The sequence below is a fragment of the Ursus arctos genome, unplaced genomic scaffold, assembly GCF_023065955.2.
Source record: "Ursus arctos isolate Adak ecotype North America unplaced genomic scaffold, UrsArc2.0 scaffold_9, whole genome shotgun sequence".
In the NCBI taxonomy this organism is placed as follows: Eukaryota; Metazoa; Chordata; class Mammalia; order Carnivora; family Ursidae; genus Ursus; species Ursus arctos.
The window spans coordinates 53,093,152-53,120,867 of record NW_026623111.1 but is presented as its reverse complement, the minus strand read 5'-3'; the positions used below and the strand labels follow the sequence as shown (position 1 = coordinate 53,120,867).

Sequence of the window (27,716 nt, the reverse complement as noted above, 5' to 3'; positions counted from 1 at the left end):
TAGAATTTATAAATATGGTGATCAATTGAATAATTGCTCAATCATTTTTTTAGTCAAATTCTTATGATATTGAAAATGATAATGTTATTATGATATATTTCCTGTAGATTAATTACTTGGAAAAAATCAACTTTTTAAGCAAAAGGATTATAGACAAAGTCATTGTCCTAAATATCATTGGATCCATTTCTACATGGGGTAGTGACTTCCAGGTGTGGGGATCTAAGCAAAAAAAAAAAAGGAATTTTACATTATAAAAAGTCTCTTATACAAGAAAGCAAAGAAATTAGAATTCGATGTGCTGGAAGGAAGAATAAGATTATCAAGTTAACTTTTATCTTTTTATCTTTTTTATCTTTTCTATTCTATCTCTTTTCAGTGTAACATGAATCTGATCTAGGATCAGAACTTGAATTCATATGTGCAGTAAAAGCAAAAGAAAAAAAGTATTCTTTTTCTCTTAAAGATAAACATGACTTAGCAGAAAGGGCACTGAATTTAGCATTAGAATACTTGGATTTAAATCTTCTCCCTGCCCTAATGCCTCTTGCACATATTCATTTTCTGGCAGGAGGTGGTAACCTTTTTCCTCTCAGAAATTCCTAACAGAGTTGTCAGTGAGTGAAATACTAGAGAGACTGTACTGTTCAAATGAACATCGAATAAAACCAAAGAAAAAATTATCCAAAAAATCCAGTCTTAATTGAATATGCATCAGATGGTGATGGATTTTCTTAACATCATTTAGAAATTGTTCTCAATTTGTGTTTAAGCCTTTTTATTTTCATATCCTCTAAAAGAAGTTTTAAAACTCCCATTCTGAATATTTTCTTCCTAACTCATTAGTTGAGTTATTGATTTTTTTTTTTTATCAGAGCAGCTGCGTTTGATTTTAACCAATAAATAAACTATGTACTTCAAAGTTCAGCTCAGCCTACTCTATAAATTGAGAGTGTCAAGGAAGAGATCTGTGGGATTGTGAACTTAGTTTAAGCCCAGGTCAGGTTAGAGCAAGAGTTGATCATGAGGACTATGAAAGGTTTCTATGTTCTTTTCACGCTGCATCTGTGTTTCTTAGACTCTGGGAAGACTGGGAAAATACTTGTGTGGCCCTCGGATTCTAGTCACTGGATTAATCTAAAAGTTATTCTGGATCAACTCCAGCGTCATGGGCATGAGATAACTATCCTGGTACCTTCACCGAATCATCTATTTGATCTTACCAAGATTCCCTTTAATGTGGAGAACCTTCAACTTCCAGTAACTAAAGAAACTCTCAAGGAAGAGCTGGATACCATTCTCTACATAGCTTCTTTTGAAATGCCAAAACTTTCATGGTGGGACAGACGAGCAAAACTGAGAGAAATGGGCAAGAGATTTTTCAGGGTAGCCAAAAGAATATGTGACAGTGCTATCACAAATAAGGAGTTACTCAGCAGGCTACAGGCAGCTAAGTTTGATATCTGTCTTGCTGATCCCTTAAGCTTTTGTGGGGAGTTGTTGGCTGAGCTCCTCAATATTCCATTTATATATTCTTTTCGGTTTTCTCATGGGAGTGTCATTGAGAGACTGTGTGCTCAACTTCCCACCCCTTCTTCATATGTTCCTGGCAGCACATCCGGACTGACAGACAGCATGACTTTTGTACAGAGGCTGGAGAATTGGTTACTCTACATAATGAGTGATATTATGTTTTTATATTTTCTATTTCCAGAATGGGATGAATATTACAGCAAAATTTTAGGTAAGAGAAATTTGCATGTAATAGGATTCTTACTTCATATGTAAAATGTAAGTATTTATCTGACTATATAAAAACTTTAAAAAGGTATTTTTAAGTGAGGACCTAAGCTTCTGTGGTTAAACAGTTTTAAGTGAAAAAAAAATTCCTTTTTTGTTTTGTGTTTGATGATTGAGTACTTACAAATTATAGGAAAAAAAGAATATTCTCTATATTTACACATATATCCTGATTGCTGCTACTAATTTTTTTGGAGTATCTCTAAAACCATGTGTGCTTAATCTGAACAGTGTGCTTAATATCCATAATCCTGGGCTATTTCTCTCTTGTTTAGTTCTGCTTTAATACACCCTGTTTCTTTCTGACTAACTCGCTTTTTCTCAGGCTTTCTGTTTGCATCCAATGTAGGCTGTATTGTTAGTTGTAGGGCTTAGCATGTGATGAGCACAAAACTAGAAAATAAATATATCTTAGTTTCATCTGCTTTTATCTCCCAAATGGTAAAATATGAAAGATTTTTCCCTAAAGGACCATGTTTCCAGATTTTTAAATCTCATTGCTTTGTTTTTGTTGTTCTATTCAAAATTGTGTTAGAGATCACTGTTTCTTTCTTATTTCAGCAATTTCTTTTACCCCTTCTTTTCTCTACATTCCCATACTATAGATAAGTTCAATGGGAATTTCCTTTATAATTCTTTTTCCCAAAGATTGGAATTTTTATTGTTATTGCTTGTCTTGTTTTACATTGCAAAAAGCTATAAAAATAGAAAGTATCCTCATTATTATTTTATGCTTGCCTCATCTGTCGACTTAGAAGTCGGTATATCTTGGATTTCTTACATTCTTGTCTTTCTCTTTAAAGCATTTTAAACCTTTTAAAAATGCTTTTAAAAAACAAAATCATTCTTCTCAACAACTTTGTCCCTGGGTATTACTACTGGCATCTTAACAACAACAAGAAAATCACTACCCTCCCTATGAAGTTTTTTTTTTTTTTTATGACCCTGAAGATTTAGAATATTAGTACCTTACACTAAAATTTTAAAATGATCCAGTACTGCCCTTGAATTACATTTTCTTGTGAGGGGAGACATTTTCACATTATACATAAACAGTTCCACTTTGCTTTTAGATGGTAGTTGTAGGTTTCACTGACAAAGAGAAATGGGGTCTCAATAATAAGAGAAATTCACATTCAGTGTTGATCTACAAGTTAAAATTATTTGGTAATTATAAAAAGTAAATGTTTCCTTAAAACGATACCATGTCATCATTGAGAAAAAAATGAATCCCATCTCATTTCTGTAAAAATAACTGTCTTTCAACTCATATCAGGTTAAAGTGTATTTTTAATCAAGAAAGATAGTATTGAATTCAAGTAATGATTTTAATAAAATTAGCTATGTCTTAAATAATCTTTTTAAACACACATTTTATGAACGCCTACCACATTCTAAGCAGTGTCCCAGGCACTGGCCATATAAATATGAATAATAAACTGATCTGAAGGAAATTTCCTTTCTCTCTTTCTTCATATATACATACCCTCACATATATGAATATGCTTATGTGTTTAGGCAAATATATTTATGTTACAGGTGTGTATTTATAAATATACATATACATGTTCCCATAGCCACAGTCTGGAACATTAAGTAACCATATATTCAAACAAAACTTTCTTTCTTTTTTTTTTTTTTAAAGATTTTATTTTTATTTATTTGACAGAGATAGAGACAGCCAGCGAGAGAGGGAACACAAGCAGGGGGAGTGGGAGAGGAAGAAGCAGGCTCATAACGGAGGAGCCTGATGTGGGACTCGATCCCAGAACGCCGGGATCACGCCCTGAGCCGAAGGCAGGCGCTTAACCGCTGTGCCACCCAGGCGCCCCCAAACAAAACTTTCTGATCTTAAATCTAGAACAAAAAGTTGAAGAATCTATAGAAGAGCCAGTGGGAAAAATGTTCTCCCACTTATTGTAAACTGACCCCAAACACTTTTGTGGTTCACACTGTGATGTTTTACTGAGTATCTATGGCCGCCAGTGAATAGAGGTAGAGGAAGGCCGTAGTTCCTTTCCCCCATTACCTCATGATCAGTTAATACGTTACAACAAAAGCATCACAGACAGAATTCTGCTATATTTTCATAAATTTATAGCAAGTAGGTGAGTAGTAAAATCAATAAAATCTTAGCTTTTTGTCTGCCTAATCACTCTAACACATATTGTGGAGTATTCCTTGATCAATTCACTTGATCACTAAATGCCACTAGAGACAGCCTTCAGCTAGCTTTCTAGAGGTAATTAGGCACCAGACTCTTCTGTTAATTCCTTAGACACAAAACAGAATCAGAGTTCTGCCTGAGAGTCCCACCCCAAAGTGTATTTTGACTCTGGATTCCCTAGATACTATTTATTTATCTGTTTATGCAAGAGCAGAAATGCTGAATGATGTTTTCAGCTAACCCACAAATATCAATTTTTAATCTCACCAATGAAAATATTTCTAATCTTCCTTTGCAAAGTAACTAATACTCCAGTGTAGCTTTTTTTTTTAAAGATTTGTTTTAGAGAGAGAGAGAGAGTGAGTGCAAGTTGGGGGAGGGAATAGAGGGAGAGGGAGAGAATCTCAAGCAGACTCCATCTGAGTGTGGATCTCGGTCCCAGGACCCTGAGATCATAACCTGAGCCGAAGTCAATTGTCTAACACTTAACCACCTGAGTCACCCAGGCACCCCTCTAATATAGCTTTATATATATATATATTAAGCTGAAGTGCCTTCATTAGCTCTTCCGGAGTATATAATCATAATTTAATTGGATCAAATGTTAATTTCCTCAGGCATGTGAGTAAAGCTAGTGTACAATCGTACACATGTACATCATTGTCTATGCTGAAAAATTATAAAGCAAATTATGGATACCATTCCTTTTCACAACTTACTTCCATCCTTAGATAAAGATATCAAACTCTGTATTCCAGACATACTCTTCCTTACCTCCATTGTGGAGTAGTAATCCAATTTCCTTTTGATAGTCAGGATCAATCACCCAGCCAGCACAGTTCTCTTTCTTTTTGCCTGCTGATTTACAGGCATGAGGACTCCAACTTCCTCCTTCCTATGGCTGAGCAGTACTCTCAACTTCTAGTTCATCTAAACTAAAGCATAGCATGAATATGTCTATTTATGTACCCAAATTGGGAACTTGAAAAGTCCTAGACTTTTCCTTCTCCTTCATGTTCCAAATTTAATCAGCTCTAGCCCTCCTGATTCTCTCTCCAGAATCTTATCTTATATATCTCTCTGCTCCTTTTTTATCCCACTGCCATTATTTTAACTGAAGCAATACTTCCTAACTGTACTCACTCTATTTAGGCTTCTTTCTATTACTTCATTCTTCTCAATGCCAGAATAAAACAACACATCAGAGTATAAATTTCTGCCTTGTTTGTTATTTTATAAAGTGTTCATAGATAATCTTCTGCATTTTTCCTCTCAAATGAATTTATAGAGAGTTTATGAAGCATTCTATATGAATACTGAGTTAGGCTTACATTGAGTTTAGAGATCAATCAATGGAAAACTGACCTCTTGAACATCTACAGTTTTCAAATCAGAGGAATTTTTGTTCAGATCTCTTTTTATATCAATTAGTAATATCATTCTTTGCTAAAACTCTTAACATATTTATTTCTAGGATTATTTTTTTTACTGTGTAATTACCATTCATATTTCTTTTTTATAGTTGTTACAAGGATAAAGGAAATCTATTGGTGTTTTTTTTATCTTGCTCCTGAATTTAACAACCTAACTAAAATGTCTTAGTAATTCTACTAGTATTTAAGTTAAGAGATTTAGGTTAGACTGACAATTCACAAAAAAATCACGATGTCAGCATTGTGATAGTCATTTTTTTTATCTCATTTTTTTGGTGAGGTCCAGCTCAGCCAGTTAAGTGTCTGTCTGCCTTCCTCTCAGGGCACAATCCCAGGGTCTTGGGTTGGAGCCCTATGGGCTCCCAGCTCAGTAGGGGGCCTGCTTCTCCCTCCCCCTCTGCCTGCCGTTTCCCCCTGCTTGTGCTCTCTCGCTTTGTCGAATAAATAAATAAAATCTTTTAAAAAATTAAAAAATTAAAAATAAAATAATCCGACAAAGAATGTGAAGCTTGATAAATGGAAAACATTTCTTTGACTCTTATAAATTTAAAAATTTTATTAGCTATGGACTGTCATTTGGTTAGAATTTAGGATCTTCATCATATAATGTATTTCAAATATTTTTTGGATTTAAAAAATATAACTCATAACTCTTATACAATCATTAAATGAATATATATAAATGAATAAATAGAGAGAGAACCCACATTAAATGAATATATATATATATATATATATATATATATATATATATATTCAAATCAGGGAGGAAGAAATCAGTTAAGATAGCAAGTCTGGTTCAGAAATATTTTGAGGAACTATTTATAAACAATTGGGGAAAAAAGATATGTTGGGATACTACTACTAAGTTCAGACACAAAAATAGTTAATGTCCTATAGGGCAATAAAATCATAATTTGGGGGATGATATTTTCTATCAGACAGAAATATGCAAGCTAATTTAACCTAACTGTGTCTGAACACAAAAGTAAATGGTAAATCAATAATAAATAACAAAGTATAACATAAGCACGTTCTCCTAAAGATTTAAATAATTCTTTAATCATTCATTGTTTAACCATGTCCCAGTATGACATCAAAAGGGCACGCTGTGGTCTCTTCTGATTTCCAAATTTGAGACAATGTTTTCTAAAAATCTCTTTACTCAAATCAATTATATTTTTTACTTCCCTTGTACTGTATTGTCTTCATTTCAGTAAGTTGCATTAAGCACCCTAAATTACTATCTAAGGAATGGAGATTCAACAGCAAAAAGGTATTATCTTTTATGAAAAAGAGTGAATCAACCAGTGTGACCCAGCAATTCTACTCTTAGCTATGTATACAAGACAAATGAAAACATATGCCTACACAAACATATACATGAATGCTCATAGCAGCATTATGCATAGCAGCCAAAAACGAAAACAACCCAAATGATCATCAACTGATGAATGGATAAAGAAAATGAAGTACATTCTATAAGGAAATCTCATTTAGTAATAAAAGGTAAAGAGGAACTGATATATACTACAACATGGATGAACCTTGAAAACATTATTCTAAGTCAAAGAAGGAAGCACAAAACACCAGAGTGTATGATTTATTTATATGAAATGGAGTAAGATTATTCTGGAACAGGCAAATAGAGACAGAAAGTAGATTAATGGTTGTCAGAGGCTGCGAAGAGGGGGAAGTAGAGAATGACTGCCAATGGATATGGCATTTTTTAGAGGGGGTTACGAAAATGTTCTAAAATTTGGGACACCTGGGTGGCTCAGTCGGTTAAGTGTCTGCCTTTGGTTCAGGTCATGATCCCAGGGGCCTGGGATTGAACCCCACATCTGGCTCCCTGGTCAGTGGGGAGTCTGCTTCTCCCTCTCCCTCTTCCCGCTGCTCCCCCTGCTTGTGTTTGCACACGCTCTCTCTCTCTGTCAAATAAATAAATAAAATCAAGAAAAAAAAATGTTCTAAAATTAAATAGTGGTAATGGTTGCATAACTTTATGGATAGGTTAAGAACTGAATTGTGTATTTTAAAAGGAAGAATTGTATGGCATATAAATTACATCTTAATAAAACCGTTATAAAAAGAATGGGGGAGTGAAGCAACACACAAAGAGAACAAGATTACACCAACGGCTGACACCAATAAGTCACTAAAATGAGATATGTACCGAGTATGAAACTGAATTTTTAACACCATTATCATTATCAGAATAAAAACCATAAATTACTGAGATTTGTTTTGATCTCTTACACAGAGAGATTGTCCTGGTTGGTTAAAAATCCCTCATATTTTCTGATCAAAACTTTAGTATACTTAAAATATCAAGAACATTCAAAAAGCCATATGGTGGGAAACTATACAGCTACAATTTCCTCATATCAGCAATACCGAATGTATATTTTAAAAGGATACCAAACCCCTGGTTAAGTTTCCTTGTTGCACAGTAATTGGAATTCAGAAACAAAGCTCTAGTTACTAAAGAAGGAAAATTATTTAATTCAGAGTCACTAATCTGAGTTTTTATTCTGTTAATGTTCAATTGGTTACCACATTAGTCAAAAGGTACTCCTTGTGTACTGTGTGTCAACTAAATATGTCAGAATAGCTAGTATTTTGCCACCAAAGAGGACAAAGTCTTGGGAAACAGGAACTTTGGTTTTGTATAGCAAAGGAGATAGTCACTTTCAAAAATTTATTGAAGGATTTCCATTCCTGGTTGGATGTGATTTGCTGTGGCAGCACACAAAAACACTAGAAAAAGATGGATAGGTTAAAAAGGTCATTTTTTAAAGCTATCAAAAGGCTTTTGGAGCAACAAGAATAAGATAAATTGTAATTCCAGAAGAGGAAGAGACACTAGTATAAGGAGGTAAGAGTCACTGCTTGTTTCTTGTTCTTTGCTGAGAGTATTTACTCATTCTGAGCCTGAAGTAGAACTCAGGCTTAGCTCAAACAGATGGACTCTGCTGGCAGAGAGGAAAGCAGCAGGCTTTTGGCCTTGCTGTAGACCTAAATCCTTGTTTGCTTGGTTATTTATAATCTCACTATTACGTACTCTGGCTGGAAGACGGTGGATCGATTTTGTATAGTATACATAGGTACAATATTTGTTCCTTAAAGATTTTTCTTAGAAAAGCAGATAGTCAAGCATTTCCCATTTAACATACCAGTTTATTTTTCCTCTATCATCCTTCATTTTTATTCAGGAAAACCTACCACACTATGTGAGATTATGGGGAAAGCTGAAATGTGGTTGATTCGAACTTACTGGGATTTTGAATTTCCTTACCCTTATCTGCCTAATTTTGAATTTGTTGGAGGACTGCACTGCAAACCTGCAAAGCCCCTACCTAAGGTAATTAAGTATGCTTATTTTTTTCTTGTTTAAGTTTTTATCTCCTGGAATTATTTATAATATTTGATCCCTTAACTGAAAACATGGACACAACAATTAATGGACAATATTTTCTTAGACTACTAATTACACTACCATAGGTATCTTATAACATTATCACGGCAACCATTACTGACATTGCCACACATATAAGAATGAGATTCCTAGGCCCTGAGTTCAGTGGAACCACGGAGCACTCTCTGCCCAAGGAGTCTGAGCTAAAGCGGCATGTATCCTTTCCAGGCCCAATATTTAATTGTCAGATCCATTTACTCCAGAGTTCTCTTTTTCCTTGTCATGTCAATGGGCTGTGTTCCAGCTAGTAGCTAATATATCAACCTGAATTCTAGATTGTTAGCTCAATGGATGAAGATACAGCATGAGAAAGAAATAAACTGTTGTTTTAAGCCACTGAGGTTTTGGAGTTGCATGTTATTTAGCATAACCTAGTCTTAGAAATGGATAATAGGAGGGAAATTATAATACTTTGAGAATATATCAGATAGAGAAATGATGGCCCATCCAAAAAACCTGGCAGAAGTTCAGCAATGATGAACTGTTTGGTTTGAACAGAGAAGAGAAATTAGACTGAAAAGATAATTGGGAGATAATTTATTAAAAAAACAAATGGGCAATACTAAGTATTTTTTATTTCAAATTTAAGACCAATGAAGGATTGATGTATAGTTTTTAAACAGTAATGTGATATGGCTTACCTTTTCATAAATTTTGGCTATTGAAGGTTTGGTATGGAGCAAGATTTAACACAGGGAAATGAGCTGAGATACAGTTGCAATAGTTCTTGCAAGAGATTACAGAGATCCAAAGTACAATATGATAGTAATTTTTGTATAGAAGTGGAGAGATTTGAAAAGTACATACAAAGAAAGTCAATAAGATTTGGTGGTTACCTGGAGGTGGAGATTAAGGGAGAGAGCTCAAGAATGAACCCTTGGCTTTTTATTTCTTTGTATATGTCTTTATTTGCTTCTTACTGGCAATTTAGTAGAGAATATTGGCATTTACCAAGGTGAAGAACTAAAGGGGAGCAGTTGTGAGACAAAATAATATTTTGGCATGCTAAATTTGAGGTATGAATGCATTGTTAGGTAAGCAACTATTAAATACAGTGTCTTAATCTCAGCAGACCAGCCTATGCTGTGTTTGTGTTTTTTTAATTAATAGATTATTTTTAGAGCCAATTTACATTCACAGAAAAATTGAGCAGAAATCAGAGTTCCCACCCTTCACCTGCCCCTCTCTCACACACAGCTTTCCCCACCACAAATACCCCACACCAGTGTGGCACATTTGTTACAATCAATGAACCAACATTTACACATGAATATCAACCAATTTCCATAGCTTAAAGTTAACTCTTTCTGTTATATATTCTATAGGTTTTGATAAATGTATAATGTCATGTATCCACTCTTATGGTATCACACAAAATAGTTTCACTGTCCTAAAAATCTCCTGCCCCTCCACTGACTCATCCCTCCCTGTCCCTAAATCTCTGGAGATTGATTTTTTTTACTGCCTCCATAGTTCTACCTTTTCCATAAGCAGTGGTTTTTAATTGAGGATGCCATGTAATAAAAAGACATGATTGTGTATTGGCTGCTTATCAGGAACATTAAGCTACCCAGAGTAAAAGCAGAACTTGGGTGGAGAATAAGACTATGAGCCAGATGCCTCTGTGAACAGGAGTTGTTCCTAAAAGCTGGACAGTTGGCATTAGGGAGCAAGGGTCATTGATAGTACAGATTAAAAACACAAAGATGAGGATACTTTTTTAAAGCATAGAAAAGGAAATGGTTGGAAATGTAGCCAGAAGAGAGAAGAAAATAGATCAAGCCTATACCTGGATCCTGACTGATACAGGTATGGCAGAATGAGTAGAATATACTTAAAGGATTATAGGGCAAAACCCAAATTTCAGGTAAGACCAGAAAGTGTATGCAATACTCACTGAAGAGACTGAGAATTATTTGGGAATTTTTAAATCACGTAACAGGAAGTTTTACTTTATCCCATTATATGACTACATTAATATTGTGACAACTTAAATAATACTGGAAATCTATTCTATATTATTCTAAGCTATTGCTTCTGCTCAGAAAGTAAGCACTCAAATAATGCGAGCCTTCTTATTTTATTTCATACTTTTTGAATGAAGATCTGCACGCTGTAAAGATTCAGTTCTAAAGGCAAAGAAATCAACTGTTGTGATAGTGTGACACTTATAGGTGTATTTACTATATCTTAATAATTCAATCACATTCAGAACCCTCCTATTGCCTTATTTTTGATCCAATAACTCCTGCACATATGTGTACACATAATTTATGCTTGTGTGTATTTATATACTTATTTATTTTACCGACAATGTGTATCTTTCCAATGAAATTTTATTTCCTCTATCTCCCCCACCAGAGCACAGTAGGACCCCGGGGACACTACAAAAGTGTACAAACGCTAACTCAAAAACAGCACATAAATGTGCTTATTATTTGTGGAAAGATTCGAATTACAAACTGAGGGCTTCAGAGGGAAGGGGGGTGGGGGATTGGGATAGGCCGGTGATGGGTAGTAAGGAGGGCACATATTGCATGGTGCACTGGGTGTTATATGCAAGTAATGAAACATGAAACATTGCATCAAGAACTGGGGATGTGCTGTATGGTGACTAACATAACAAAATAAATATTATTAAAAAAACAAAAACAAAAACCAGGTTTTCCGATTATGTTCCTTTCTATTGGAGTCTCAAACCTCATGACTACTTTCTTTTTCACCCTCATTATGGGTTACTTTGTACATTACATTGGCTCTTCTATTTGTATGTAACATGTAGATTTTGTGTCCTTAATCTGCTTTTGATACTTAGAGATATTACCAAAATATTCAATACCAAAATTAAACACATGAATTATTCAATTCATTCAAATTCATCCAAACAATGAAATGTTATGAAAATGCTTACCATATTAAATAATTAATTAATTTAATAACATTTAAATAGGTGGATTTGAGTAAAACAAATTGTCCTCTACTATGTGGGTGAGCCTTGTCCAATTAGTTGAAGGCTTGAATAGATTCTATTATAATACCACTATGTTATATTAATATATGGTATGATATAAAGATTCACTTCCCCTTTTTGTCTCAATAGTGAATATATCATTATACCACTTCTAATAAACAATCCACTCAGTGTGATTTTTTTTTCTCATTGATTGTCTCACTAACTTCTGATATCACCTTTATCACAAAGCAGGCTTTTGTATGTTCATGGTTCTCTTCCTGGCTTTACTGCTTTGTTCCGTTGTTCACTTTATCTATTAGGAGGTCAGTAGCAATCATTTTGTATTACATACTATTATCTGATTGAAGAAGTCCCAAGTATTTCCCTTTCTTTCTCAGAGTTCATTAATTATTTATGAAAGGTATTCCTCTATATACATTTTTAAATATTTGCCAATATTTTGAGTAAAGAAAATTGCCCTCTGTTATGTTGGTGAGCCTCATCCAATTACTTGAAGGCTTGAACAGAACAAAAGACTGACCATTCCTAAGCAAAAGAGAATTCTGCCAGCAGACAGCCTTCAAACGTGTACTGTACACAGTACTGGTTCTTTTCTGGGTCTCCAGACTGATTGTCTACTCTGCAGATTTTGGACTTGCCAGCCACCACAATGATGTAAGCCAATTCTTTAAAATAAATCTCTGCCCTGTCTTCCCCCTTTCAATCATCACACATTTTTTTCCTTGTTTTACTTGATTGCCTTAGTTTGTTTAGTACTTAAATATCAGATAAAAAAATTTCTTTTGACTTCAATATGATTAAATATGCTATTTTTATTTTGAATGCAAAGCCATATATTTCCATAATATTAACATCAACCCTAGAGTATGTATTACAGGTATTTCTGCATTACTTATCTGGTCAGTAAGTTATAGGGCTACCTTATTCCTAAATGAGATTTTGGAAGTTTATAAAGTACAAATGTAACCAAAAGAAAATTTAAATTTAGAGAACAGGGGAAAAAATAAATATACCTTAGTATGTCATTATTCTGACTGTGATTCAGCATAAAAGTTTATAATCATAATAATAATCTTCTTAGTGTCCAACATGAAATATAAAGGGAAGCACCAGAACAATTTAACTTAAAGCAGTAATCAAATGGTCTTCATGTGGGTCATTGTGGAAGGGGTGTTAAAGGCAGTAGAGAGTACTCAGTATGGTAATTGGCTTTACAATCAATAGACTTAACTTAGAAATTTGGCTTTGCCAGCCACTGCTGTGTGGCCTTGGACAAATTACTTAACCTTTCTGATACAGTCTCCTCATGTGCAAATGTATACATATTTCTTAAGATCGTCATATATCTAAGTGCAATGATGCATGTAAAGAACTCAACACATGGCAGGAGATAACATGTAGTCAATAATTTGTAAACACAGACACACACACATATAGAGCTCAAAGTGTTTAAAGCATGTTGCAAGGGAACCACCAAATTAAATTATTTTTATTTGCTTAATAACCAGTGATTTCAGGTCATAGTTCATACTCTAAAAAGGTTAATATAAGAATAGAACTGTTCTAATAATTCAAACGGAGAAATGTATGTGGCTATCTAATTCTTATAACTCTAAATTTTCATATTATAAAGACTATTTTCTTTACAGGAGTTAGAAGAGTTTGTCCAAAGCTCTGGAAAAGATGGAATTGTGGTATTTACTCTTGGGTCAATGATCAAAAACCTCACAGAAGAAAAGTCTAATATAATTGCATCAGCCCTTGCCCAGATTCCACAGAAGGTCAGATAATCTTATCTCTTTTTGAGGGGCAGCCAGTTTAAAATTCATGAAGTTCTCCTTAAAAATGTACTTAACAGGGGTGCCTGGGTGACCCGGTCATTGAGCGTCTGCCTTCGGCTTGGGGCATGGTCCCAGGGGCCTGGGATTGGCCCCAAATTGGGCTCCCTGCTCTGCTGGGAGTCTGCTTCTTCCTCTCCCATTCCCCCTGCTTGTTTCCCTCTCTCACTGGCTGTCTCTCTCTCTCGATCTCAAATAAATAAATAAAATCTTTTAAAAAATGTACTTAACAAATGTAAGAAAGGCTAACAGTATTGTTAGTATCAATTTAACTGAACTTTGAGAAAAAAAGTATTAAATGTTAGAAAGAGTGGCTAAAAACATTTGATTATTATTTTGCTTTAAGCCTGGCATTACTATCAGGAACACAAATTGCCATATTATTTTTTTAAATAATGAGCTAAAATAGGGGTGCCTGAGTTGCTCAGTTAAACATCCAACTCTTGATTTGGGCTCAGGTCATGACCTCAGGGTTGTGAGATCAAGCTCTATGTCAGGCTCACACTGGGCATGGAGCCTGCTTAAGATTCCATGCCTCCCTCTCCCTCCCTCTAAAAAAAAAATAATAATAATGGGTTAAAATAAATCATTCACTGATCTTAAGCGATCTGTTAGCTCTGTGCCTAAGAGTTAAGGTTTCTATGTAATCTAACCTTGTTTTGATGTTCTTGTTTAAGCCTAAGGTGCACATACAAGTTCTAACTAACATGATAAAGATATTAAAAAAATATGGACTTATTTCATGATTGGGACCATACAGCCTTTTAATTAATGGTTTTGGACCAGGCTCTGGTTTAACCTAGAACTGACAGCTTAGATTCCTGGAATACTCCGAAATAATGATTCTTCTATTTAAACAGTTAAAAATTTTAGTAATATGGTAACAAAAATTTATGCAGTTCACTCTATGATGTTCCCAACAAAATATGATTTTTAAATGAATACAATTCTAGGTTATAACTTAGTAATGTGCTTAAAATATCAGGGATTTTTTTTTACTTTCTTGCTTTAGTTAAAATAGACAATTATATGTACTTTTAAGTTTCAAATGATTATGACAATGCTTGTATTCATAACTAAATTTCTTTGAAAAATTATTTATTTAATCTAAAAAAATCTTCAAAAAGAATACTGAATTTTACTTTTTTAAGATTTTATTTATTTATTTGAGAGAGAGAGGCAGAGAGAGCACAAGCAGGGGAAGAGGTGGGGGGGAGGAGCAGACTCCCCACTGAGCAGGGAGCCCCAACTAGGGCTCAATCACAGGACCCTGAGATCATTACCTGAGCTCCAAAGGATTTTACATTCTTATTAAGTACTGTCTTTGACTGACTAAGGTATAGGAACAAAAGTTGGTCATCATTTTTTCAATTCCCATTAGCTAAAGCAGCACTGTTTTTTTTTGTTGTTGTTGTTTGTTTTTTTGTTTCTCCCCTCTATTCTCTATTTGGGAGCCAGACATTAAAGAATGAGCCCATTCAAAAACAACCTCACATACAATAGAATTTAAAGAGCAATATGCATGTCCAGAGAAAGACACTGGGTCAAAAAAAAGACCTGAGAAGTACTAAAGCATTCACCTCAGCCTGATTCCTGGCAAAGAGACACACTTCAACAATGAAAACAAACAAACAAACCTCAAATCCTAAAAAAGAGAGAGAATCTGATTTCCAGCGTTACTTTATCAATTACAAAAATCAAATGTCCAGCTCTCAATGAAAAAAATCACAAAGCATACAAAAATATATAAAAGTATCTCCCATTCAAAGGACCAAAATATACTGAAAGAAATCATTATTGAAGAAGACTTGATCTTGGAATTACTAGATAAGACTTTAAAACAATTGTCCTAAAGATGCTCAAATAATTAAAGGAAGACACTGATTAAGAGAAAAAAATGATGTAGGAACAAAATGAGAATATCAATAAAGAGAGAGAAATTTTAAGAATGAACCAAAAAGAAATTCTGCAGGTAAAAATTGAACTGAAATAAAAATTTTACATCAGGGTTTCAAAATCAGGTATGAGAAAGTAGGAGAATCAACAAACTTGAAGAATAATTGAAATTATCAAGTCAGAGGAACAGAAAGAAAAACAAAGAAGAAAAGTGGACAAAGCCTAAAGGACTTGTGGGGTAGATACCAAATGGATGAACATATACATTGAGGAGTCCCTGAAAGGGAGAAATGGGCAAAAAGAATATTTGAAGAAATAATGGCTTACAATGTCCCAAATTTAATAAAAGACACATATCTACAAATCCAAGAAGCTTAATGAACTTAAAGTAGAATAAACTCAAAAAGAGCCACAACAAGACACATACTCGAGCTGCTGAAAACCAAAAACAACGAGAGAATCTTGAATGCACCAAGAGAGAAGCAACTCATCACATGAAAGGTGACCAGCCAATTTCTCATCAGAAACTTTGGAGGCCAAAAGGCAGTGGGTTGATATATTCAAAGTGCTGAAAGAAAAAATGGCCAACTGAGTATTTCATATGAGGCAACATTTCCTTCAAATATGAGGTTAGAAATTAAGACATTCCCGGGTAAACAAAAGCAAAGGAGATCATTACCACTAGACCTCCCCTACAAGAAATGAAAAATCTTTCTGGCAGAAATAAAAGGCTGCTAGACAGTAACACAAAAATATGAAAAAATAAAGATGTGCAGCAAAGGTAAAAACAAAGGCAATTATAAAAGCTAGTATTATTACAATTTTGATTGTAATTCCACTTTTTAAAATTTTCTCAAAGATTTAAAAAATGCAGAAATAGCAATTATTAATCTTATCTAGTATTAGAAACACAGTGTATAAATATGTAATTTATGACATCAGTAACAGAAAGTGGGAGACTGAGCTATAAAGGAAGAGTTTTTTATGCTACTGTAATTTACACCCAATGGGTCAAAAAACAAATCTTAAGAGTACTTAGAAAATACTCAAAAATGGACAAAGACACAACACACGAAAACTTAGGAGGTGCAATGAAAGCAGCGCTCAGAAGGAAGTTTATAGCCTACATTATAGTTTAAATGCCTACACTGAAAAAGAAGAAAGATTTAAAGTCAAAACCTAATTTTACATCTTAAAGAACTAAAAAAGGAAGGCAAACTAAATCCAAATTACCAGAAGGAATGAAATAATGAAGATTAGAACAAAAATAAAACAGAATAGAAAAATAATAAAGAAAACCAAGGGAACCAAAAGTTGGTTTTTTGAAAAGATCAACAAATTTCTCAAACTTTTAACCAGACTGGGAAAGAGGGAAAAAAAAAAAAAAACAAGATGCAAATAATTAAAATCAGAAATGAACATGGGGGAATTACTAATGACTTTACAGAGATAAAAAGGATTAAAGGGGATATTGGAAACAATTGTATGCCAACAAATTAGACAACATAGGAGAAATGGATAAATTCCTTGAAAAACAGAATTTACTTTAACTAAAATAGAAACTGAATAGTTCAACAAAGCTATACCAAATTAAGAGATTGATTAGTAATCAAACAGCTCTCAATGACAGATAGCTTCACTGGTAAATACTATCAAACAGTTAAGGAAGAATTAAACAAACTAATGTTTTTCAAATTCTTTCCCAAAAAAGAGAAGAGGAGGGAACACTTCCTAAATGACTGTGAGGCCAGATTTACACTGATACAAAAGCCAGATAAAGACATTACAAGAAAATAAAATTACAGACAAGATCCCTTACAAATATAGATGTAAAAATACTCAACTAAATATTTGCAAATCAAATCCACTATAATATTGAAAGGTGTTTTCACCATGATAAAATGGGATTTATCCCAGGAATGCCAGGGTAGTTCAACATAAGTAAATCAATCAATGCAATACATCATATTAATACTTATGAAGGAAAAAAACCACACACGATCAGCTTATACAACTTCCACAAAAATGGAGTTTGACAAAAATCCAACATTCTTTCATGATAAAAAGTCTCAGAAAACTAGGAATAGAGGGGAATTCCTCAATATGGTAAAGAGAAAATCTGGAAAACCCAAAGCTTACGTCATACTCCATGGTGGAAACTGAAAGTCTCCCCCCTCAGATCAGGAAAAACACAAGGATGCCCACTTTCACTGCTGCTATTTAGCATTATACTAAAAGTGATAGCCTGGGGTATTACACAAGAAAAAGAAATTAAAAAGCATCCAAATTGGAGCAAAAGAAGTAAAACAATGCCTTTTTCCAGATGACATTATCCTATATATACAATCTCCAAGAATCCACAAAAAGCTACTAGAGATAATAACCAAACTGAACAAATTTGCAGACTCAATACACAAAAAATCAGTTGTGTTTATGTACACATCATTGAACAATCTGAACATAAAATTAAGAAAACAATTCCAAGAGCAACTAAATCAATCAAATACCTAGGAATAACTCTAACCAAAGAGTGGAAATATTTGTATGCTGAAAACAGCAAAATATCATTTCTTCATGAAACTAGAGAATTCCTCAATAAATGTAAAGCCACACCATGTGCATGGATAAAAGACTAACCATGGTTAAGTTGTCAACACGATCCAAAGCAACCTACAGATTCGATGAAATGCCTATCAAAATTCTAACAACGCTTTTTGTACAAATGAAAATCCAATCCTCAACTTCATGTGGAACTTCAAGAACCATAAATAGACAAAACAATAATAAAAAAGAATAAAGGTAGAGGGCTCACATTTTTCAGTTTTGATATTTGAAATTTACTGTAAAGCTACAGTAAATTAAACAGTGTGGTACTGGCAGAACAGACATATAAACCAAAGAAATAGAAGACAGAATAGAAGTTAACCCTCACATATATGGTCAATTGATTTCCAACAAAGTTTTAAGACCAATGGGGAAGGGACGGTGTTTTTGACAAATTAGTGCTGGTAAAATCTTGATATCCATATGCAAAAGAATGAAGTTAAACCCTTACCTTACACCATATACAAAAATTAACTCAAAATGGATCAGAAACCTAAACTTTAGATGTAAAACTATAAAACCTGTAGAAGAAAATATTGGAGGAAAACTTCTTCACATTGGATTTTTTTTATTATGTTCAATTAGCCAGCATCATTAGTTTTTGATGTAATGTTCAATGATTCATTAGTTGCATATATCACACAGGGCTCATCACCACATGTGCCCTCCTTAATACTTGTTACATCATCCCTACCCCCCTCCCTTCTGTAACCCTCAGTTTGGTTCCTGGAGTTCAAAGTCTTTCATGGTTTGTCTCCCTCTCTGATTTCTTCCCATTCAGTTTTCCCTCCTTCCCCTGTGGTCTTCCGCACTATTCCTTATGTTCCACATATGAGTGAAACCATACAATAATTGTCTTTCTCTGCTTGACTTATTTCACTTAGCATAATCCCCTCCAGTTCCATCCATGTTGATGTAAATGGTGGGTATTCATCCTTTCTGATGGTTGAGTAATATTCCATTATACATATGAACCACATCTTCTTTATCCATTCATCTGTTGAAGGGCATCTCGACTCCTTCCACAATTTAGCTATTGTGGATATTGCTGCTATGAACATTGGGGTGCCTGTGCCCCTTCTTTTCACTACATCTGTATCTTTGGGGTAAATACCTAATAGTGTAATTGCTGGATTGTAGGGTAGCTCTATTTTTAATGTCTTTAGGAACTTCCATACTGTTTTTCAGAGTGGCTGCACCAGCTTGCATTCCCACCAACAGTGTAAGAAGGTTCCCTTTTTTCCACATCCTTGCCAACATTCATTTCCTGTCTTGTTAATTTTTGCCATTCCAACTGGTGTAAGATGGTATCTCTTTGTGGTTTTGATTTGTATTTCCCTGATGGCTAGTGATTTTGAACATTTTTTCACGTGTCTGTTAGCCATTTGTACATCTTCTTTGGAGAAGTGTCTGTTCATGTCTTCTGCCCATTTATTGACCGGATTATTTGTTTTCTGGGTGTTGCATTTGAGAAGTTCTTTATAGACCTTGGATACCAGCCCTTTATCTGTAATGTCATCTGCAAATATCTTCTCCCATTCCCTAGGTTGCCTCTTAGTTTTGTCGACTGTTTCCTTTGCTGTGCAGAAGTTTTTTATCCTGATGAAGTCCCAAAAGTTCATTTTTGCTTTTGTTTCCCTTGCTTTTAGAGACATGTCTTGAAAGAAGTCATTGTGGCCAATGTCAAAGAGGTTACTGCATATGTTCTCCTCTAGGATTTTGATGAATTCCTGTCTCATATTTAGGTCTTTCATCCATTTTGAGTTTATCTTTGTGTATGGTGTAAGAGAATAGTCCAGTTTCATCCTTCTGCATGTGGCTGTCTAATTTTCCCAGCACCACTTATTGAAGAAACTCCCTTTTTTCCATTGGATATTCTTTCCTGCTTTGTCAAAGCTTAGTTGATCATAGAGTTGAGGGTCCATTTCTGGGTTCTCTATTCTGTTGCATTGATCTGTGTGTCTGTTTTTGTGCCAATACCAAGCTGTCTTGATGATCACAGCTTTTTAATATAGGTCAAAGTCAGGCATTGTGATGCCCCCAGCTTTGGTTTCTTTTTCAACAATCCACTGGTGATTCAGGATCTTTTCTGGATCCATACCAATTTTAGGATTATTTGTTCCAGTTCTGTGAAAAATATTGTTGGTATTTTGATAGGGATTGCATTGAAAGTGTAGATTGCTCTGGGCAGCATAGGCATTTTAATAATGATTATTCTTCCAATCCATAAGCATGGAATATTTTTCCATCTCTTTGTGTCTTCTTCATTTTCTTTCATAAGTGTTCTGTAGTTTCTAGAGTATAGATCCCTTACAAGCTCTTTGGTTAGGTTTATTCCTAGGTATCTTATGGTTTTTGGTGCAACTGTAAATGGCATTGACTCCTTAATTTCTCTTTCTTCAGTCACATTGTTAGTGTATAGAAATGCAACTCATTTCTGTGCATTGATTTTGTATCCTGCCACATTTCTGAATCACTGTATGAGTTCTAGTAATTTTGGGGTGGAGCGTTTTGAGTTTTCCACATAAAGTATCATGTCATCTGTGAAGAAAGAGAGTTTGACTTCTTCTTGACTTCTTCTTTGACTTCTTCTTCAATTTGAATGCCTTTTATTTCTTTTTATTATTTGATTGCTGAGGCTAGGAGTTCTAGTACTATATTGAACAAAAGTGGTGAGAGTGAGCATCCCTGTTGTGTTCCTGACCTTAAGGTTCCTGACCAGAGGCATAGGCAACAACAACAACAAAAAATAAAGTGGGCTTCCTCAAATTAAGAACTTTTGTGCATTAAAAGATAGTGCCAAGAAAATAAAACACAACATGGAGATTGGGAGAAAGTCTTGTAAATCATGTACCTGATAAGGGATTAACATCCACAATACATAAAGAGCTCCAACAACTCAAAAACAAAAACCCAATTCAAAAATTGAAAAGGACTTGAATAGACATTTTCTGAAGAAGATATACAAGTCATTAATCATTAAGGAAATACAAATCAAAAGCACAATAAAATATCACTTCAAATCCATTAGCATAGCTTTTATTGAAAAAATGGGAAATAAGTGTTGATGAGAATGTGTAGAAATTGGAACTCTTGTGTATTGCTGGCAGGAGTGCAAAATAACATAGCGGCTATGAAACATAGTTTGTGGTTTCCCAAAAAGTTAAACATCAAACTCTCATATGACCCAGGCTATATATCCAAAAGAATTGAAATCAGGGACTCAAAGAGATATTAGCACACCAATGGTCATAGCAATATTATTCACAATAACCAAGTAAATGGATAAACAAAGTGTGGTATATACACATAATGGAATATTATTCAGCCTTAAAAAGGAAGGAAATTCTGATATGTTACAACATGAGTGAACCTTGAGGATATAATGCTAAGTGAAATAAGACATCAGGAAAAGACAAATACTGTATGATTCCACTTATATGTGGAACCTAGAGCTGTCAAATTCATAGAGACAGAAAGTAGAATAGAGGTTACCAGGGCCAAGTGGAAGGAATAGGGAGTTATTGTTTAATGATACAGAGTTTATGTTGGGGATGATGGACAGACACATTTGAGTTACACATAGTAATAATGGTTATACAATATTGTGAATGTATTTAATGTCACTGAATCCTATACTCACAATACATTCAAATGCTAAGTATCATTATATATATTCTATCACAATAAAGAAGACAATGCTTACTTCTATATTACTGCCAAGTTTATAACAAACGTTCAAAACACTTACAAATTCCTAAAGTGACTTTAACATCCTTCCCCTTTGCCTCTGAAAACCTTATTTTAAAAAATTCCCTTAACTAGAATTCTCTAGTAACACCAATATGTAATTGTTCTAGATACAGATTGTCTTTTTTTGTTTCTTCATCTAATAAGTGAGAATTTCCCTGACCATGACAGTCTACCTATTAGGATTATTGCAAGTATTTGAAAACACAGTTGTAGTTCCAATGGTTTAAATACTCATTACATAATCACTTAAGGCCTTAGTTTGCTCATCTGTTACACGGAGGCATTGAACTAGATTAATTCTAAGTGTCTCATTCTGAAAGGATGGGATTCTGAAAATCTTCTAACAGAGTAAAGGCATTTATCTTAACAGGTTCTGTGGAAATACACAGGAAAGAAACCAGACACATTAGGACCCAATACCCGGCTATATGAATGGATTCCCCAAAATGATCTTCTTGGTAAGACCAAAGAGAAGCAAAACTAAACAGAACTGAATGAGGGATACTCTGAATGATCATTCAATAACAAATGAATCCAACAAATTTCTATTAAAAACAAGAAAAACATAATTCTTAATATCTTCTTCGTATTTCTTCTGGAGCTTGTTAAAAAATTCTTCATGATACTTGGTAAGGACTGTGAGGCACACTTTATTCGAGACCATTATGATAAATATAGATACTAGTACGTGGGCTTTTGCAGTGAAGCAGAGATATTGGACTCAACTCTGAATACAAGAAGAAAAAGTGGGGATTTTATCACCAAGGAGCAAAATGGGGGTCACTGTACAGAAAAATCCTAAGAGGAAACATTAGGGCAAGGGGGGAATTCTGGCTAAACCAATCTAACCACATTCTTGCTATAGACAGACCAGGGTAATCAGATACCACGTGGGGGATGGTGAAGGATGAGGAAACCAATCAGATACAAAGGGTGTTCAGATACCAAGCTTGGGAGAGTCTAGCTAAACTGACTTAGTAGGATTTGTGCTAAAATTGGGCAATGCGGAGACAAATGCAGAAGCCCTCAAATCAGGGGCTAGTCAAGAATAGATTTCAAAGGAATTTGACTAGAGTTTTGTCATGGAGCCAATCTTTTCCAAGCTCTGGATTACAATCTAAACATGGAATTTACAATTCTCCCATTTATGATACAATCCCTGCCTCCTTAGACTCAGAGTCAACATACCTTAAGATCAGGCTTTTACTAACTCTCACGTAAAATACTGTAGCAGTCTACTGGTTCTCCGTATCAATTTTCTCCCACCTCCCTTCTCTCTTCCGCTGTTTAAAAAGAAAAATAGATAATCCTATTCACCATCTCTAATATCATAAATGGCTTTATATTATTATAAAACCAAATACAAAATCTCATTTTATTAAACAGAGTGCTTCATGCACTTACCCTAATCTATCTTTCTGGCCTGTTATATCAACATTCTCCCACTGAAACCCTGTACATCCCATCACCCCTTCCCTTATGCACACAAGAGCATCATTTCTTAAATCCCTCCATTCTTTTTTATTAATTAATTCCTCACCCCAACAACTGGTCCACCTGGCAACTACTCTCCATCATTTAAAGTCCACAAGGACCTTCTCAGAGGTTTGTGAAATGACTTAATTGCTAGAATAAGAAATTGCTACTTAGCCTGGAATAACTAATTGCTGCCTTCTTTAGAGCTTAAAGGAATTTATATATAGCTTCATGGGACAGAATTGTATAGAAGATGCTGCCAAATTAAACCAGTGGTTTATAGGTGTCAAGATTTTCTGTTTCTGAAATTCTCACAACTTTAAATAATGATATATTTTTTTCCTCTTAGGTCATCCCAAGACCAGAGCTTTTATCACTCACTGTGGAACCAATGGGATCTATGAAGCTATTTACCATGGAATCCCAATGGTGGGAATTCCCATGTTCGGTGATCAGCCTGATAATATTGCTCGTATAAAGGCCAAAGGGGCAGCAGTTGAAGTAGACTTGCATACAATGACAAGTTCCAATCTGCTTAACGCTTTGAACGAAGTTATTAACAACCCTTTGTGAGTGTAGAATACATTCCTTCCTGAAAAGCATATAGTATTTTAAAAGGAGTAAATTCTTTCATTCAATTTTAAAACTGACACTTTAAGTCATCACCAGCACATAACCAATATCAAATACAATTGCTTTATACTTCTCAAATTCTGTGTAGGCATTTTGATTCATCTACTAATAAAAGGCAATTGATTACCATCTCAAAGAAATACTAAATTTATTTAAAGAAAATAAGTTCTTGTTGAAGAGACACAAATCTTTATTTTTTATTAATGATAATTATTGTTTATTCCTTAAAAATTGCAGATATTACCATTATAAAGAATTAAGGAAATATAACAAAAAAATAGAGAAATAAAAATAAAGGATAACTCTCCTTATGCAGCTATAACCAATTAGCAGTAGAGAAATATTACTCCAGCTATTTGCTTTCGCTAATTTATAGAGAAGAAAAAGAAATAATTTTATAAAATTTTGATCATGTTACTTTTAATAAAAAAAATCCTATATAGGCATTATTTAACTTAAAACACGAGAAAGAAAATAGATTAAATTAAGAAATCCAGACAGCAATATAGAAGACCGCAGACTCCTGGGGTCCCCAGCAAAGATCAACAATTTAGACAGTTATCCGTGAATGAAAACAGCTCCAGAACAGCTTTAGAGTCCACTTAAAAAAAAAAAAAAAATTTTAGCAACACAGTGGAACAAAAAAACTGAGAATAACTGCCCAAGAAGAAAAGGGAGACAGCTTCATTTTGCTTGTATAATCCCACTAAGACTTCAGACAAACCAGGGTAGGTGGAGATGGGGTCCCTTATCATAGGCCTGCCCCTCAATACTGCTTCCTGTCACTACTCTGTTACTAATACCATGCTTATTAGCAAATGAGACCAAAAGTCTGTATTCTCAACCTACATATTCTACATTCCTATTTCTGATGAGGGAACAGAAGGCAAGCTGAAGACAAAGCAGAAGCTGACACCCTGCAACCCCCCCATCCCTCAATTTCTAAACTTTTTGTATGCTATTTCCAATTAGCATCCCTTTTCTCCCTTACCTCCAATTATTACTTAAACTACAAACATGTAAAAAATTCCAGCTGATAGGGCCAGCATATCTAGAAAAACCTCAAGAGGAAACAAACTGTCATAGGCATTCTATATACACTTGATGATGTCATTTATGACAATTTATTATATAATTATGTAATATGCTCTTAATAATATGTAACATAATTTTAGATATATCATGTTCTTAATGAATTTTTCAAATTGCTATCTTTGTATTCAATATTTAGCTATAAGGAGAATGCCATGACATTATCAAGAATCCACCACGATCAGCCTATGAAGCCCTTGGATCGGGCAGTCTTCTGGATCGAGTTTGTCATGCGCCACAAAGGAGCCAAACACCTCAGGCCAGCCTCCCATGACCTCACCTGGTTCCAGTACCACTCTTTGGATGTGATTGGGTTCCTGCTGGCCTGTGTGGCAACTACTATACTCCTGGTCTCAAAATGTTGCCTGTTTTGTTGCTGGAAATTTGGTAAGACAGGAAAGAAGAACAAGAGAGAATAGCTTTCTTTAATAGTTTGGCTGAAAATCTTGACAGGGCCCATCTGAATTAACCTAGCCAGTGATCCGAACAGATTCCTCTCCTATCTTCCAGGTTCTTGTCCATTCCTCAGCTTATGAAGTCAAAGATCAAAGAATCACCCAAGGAGTTTGCCACATGATTTAGAATTAAGGTTTAAAACACTTTATGCTTTTAAAAGAGAAGATAAACACGTGGAAGTTTCTACTACTAAAATCCTAGTGCTTTACTTTGTTCATTTGTTTCAGCAAAACAAATTAGGATGATGTTTGAGGTTTAGGAACATAATTAATTCTATTTTCAGTACCAATCATATTGAGCATTTTCAAAATAGTTAACATCATTTTGGGTCTAGTATGTTGTAATTATTGCATATTCTTTAAAGGTACTTTACAAAGTAGAAAAGAGCATGCTATAGACAGAGCTTCCCTTCTAATTAGGAAAATCAGGAGATTCAAATATTTCTACTCTGCCGGGAATCATGTTTTAAACCATTCATTTCATTTCATATGACACCTCTGACTTTGTCTGCCCTGGAATACAAAACATTATTTTTTGTCTTTGATTTGAAGATTGCCCTTCGTTTAAAAATTAATAATAATAGTACTAGATTTGTATTGTAATACTGGATGACTTTAGAGAAATAGTTGATTTTGATAACTTAGAATTATTGATGGCATGGTGGAATAAAAGTAAACAATTATAATTTAATACCTGCCCTTTTGAAGTAGCTGTAAAATTTTTAAAAATTCTTTTCTGGGACACCTGGGTGGCTCAGTCAGTTGAGCGTCTGCCTTCAGCTCAGGTCATGATCCCAGGGTTCTGGGATTGAGTCCTGCACTGGGCTCCCTCCTCAGCAGGGAGTCTGCTTCTCCCTCTGATCCTCTCCCCGCCATGCGCTCGCTCTCTCTCTCTTTCTCTGAAATAAATAAATAAAATCTTTTTAAAAAATTCTTTCCTACAATTTTACTTACAATATCCATATTTGAAAGAAGAGACAAAACTACAACCCATTAATACCCATCACTGGCCTATCCCAATCCCCCACCTGCCTCCCCTCTGAAGCCCTCAGTTTGTTATACGCAAGTAATGAATCATGGAACATTACATCAAAAACTAGGGATGTACTGTGTGGTGACTAACATAACATAATAAAAAATTATTAAAACAAAACAAAACAGAAAAAACTACAACTCCTCAACTGAACCGCAGATAATTTGGGGGTAACATGCATTTCTCAGAATGTTATTTGCAGTGGGGATGATTTCTCCATCTAACAGAAATGCAGTACATCTCCCCATTTCCTCTTTTCCCTTACCCTATCACTTGTCCTTCTCTTCTTGCGAACTGTATCGTGACCGCTATACCGGGCACAAGTACTTAGGCTTCTTGTCAACTACCAGTAGCCAGAAATCTCCAGTAAATGTGAAGATATACATGGAATTTTAATGGAAGTAAGGATTATCTTTCCCTTTCTTTTCTAAAAAGACCAATTCTTTACCTGTGAGGTCAAAGAACTATTTACTCTAACTGCCATTATGTATTAAGCAAGTTCAATAAATGACTTATCACAGTTTGATATTTATAATCCAACTTTAATAGGCCTGAAATTATAGCTCCATGTTAGAACATTATAAATCATTTGGAGGATTGTTTTTTAAAAGAATAGGGTGCAAATAAGAGCAAGGCAAACTATTCTTAGGTGGGAAATTAACTATAAAGAAATATAGAACAAAAAAGATATTTTCTCAATTTTATGAGGTCTTGAAATAATTATAATGCTTTAACATATAAAGTTAAAAAATATAAACACTAATGCTCCTTGACTTAAGATCTAATTAATGTAACCAAAGTAATTTAATAGTACTGAATTATTTTATCTGGCAGTAAGATAATGTTCTTTGCTATAAGACTCTTTAAAATCATAGTTTAAAGATATCCCTTCACTTTTTTTATTATTATAAAATGATGGAATATAAAGGAGTTAAAGTAAACTAAAGATTTGCACACCTTGTTAGCAACTCCTGAGTTTATACAAAACGACTACCCTGACAATTAAAAAGAATATATTCTATACTGTACAGATGAAAGCTTTTCTTAAAAACAAATACTTACCTATTTAAAAAATCCATACAGT

At 34.4% G+C, this 27,716-nt stretch overlaps 1 protein-coding gene across 4 annotated transcripts; it reads left to right on the top strand.

Annotated features, from left to right (window-relative positions):
- Positions 1 to 926: 926 nt before the first annotated feature.
- LOC125283434 (UDP-glucuronosyltransferase 2C1-like) lies at positions 927 to 26,530 on the top strand. 4 transcript variants are annotated; one of them, XM_026508997.4, is made up of 6 exons: positions 927 to 1,744; positions 8,616 to 8,764; positions 13,502 to 13,633; positions 22,314 to 22,401; positions 23,769 to 23,988; positions 25,284 to 26,530. In XM_026508997.4, exons 1-6 carry the CDS (start codon positions 1,024 to 1,026, stop codon positions 25,561 to 25,563), a joined length of 1,590 nt encoding a protein of 529 aa, XP_026364782.1. In that variant the 5' UTR covers positions 927 to 1,023; the 3' UTR covers positions 25,564 to 26,530. The 4 variants fall into 4 exon arrangements, with proteins under 4 accessions (XP_026364782.1, XP_026364783.1, XP_026364785.1 ...); XM_026509000.4 differs by having other exon boundaries at positions 954 to 1,744; positions 23,769 to 23,848; XM_026508998.4 differs by lacking the exon at positions 13,502 to 13,633.
- The last annotated feature ends 1,186 nt before the right edge of the window (positions 26,531 to 27,716 follow it).

What these genes read in the sequence shown, in the direction of transcription:
- LOC125283434 (XM_026508997.4), top strand. Translation starts at nt 1,024, where the DNA reads ATGAGGACTATGAAAGGTTTCTATGTTCTTTTCACGCTGCATCTGTGT. An exon ending in TTGCCCAGATTCCACAGAAG is followed by an intron (nt 13,634 to 22,313) that starts GTCAGATAATCT and finishes TTATCTTAACAG; the next exon opens with GTTCTGTGGAAATACACAGG. An exon ending in TCCCCAAAATGATCTTCTTG is followed by an intron (nt 22,402 to 23,768) that starts GTAAGACCAAAG and finishes TTTTCCTCTTAG; the next exon opens with GTCATCCCAAGACCAGAGCT.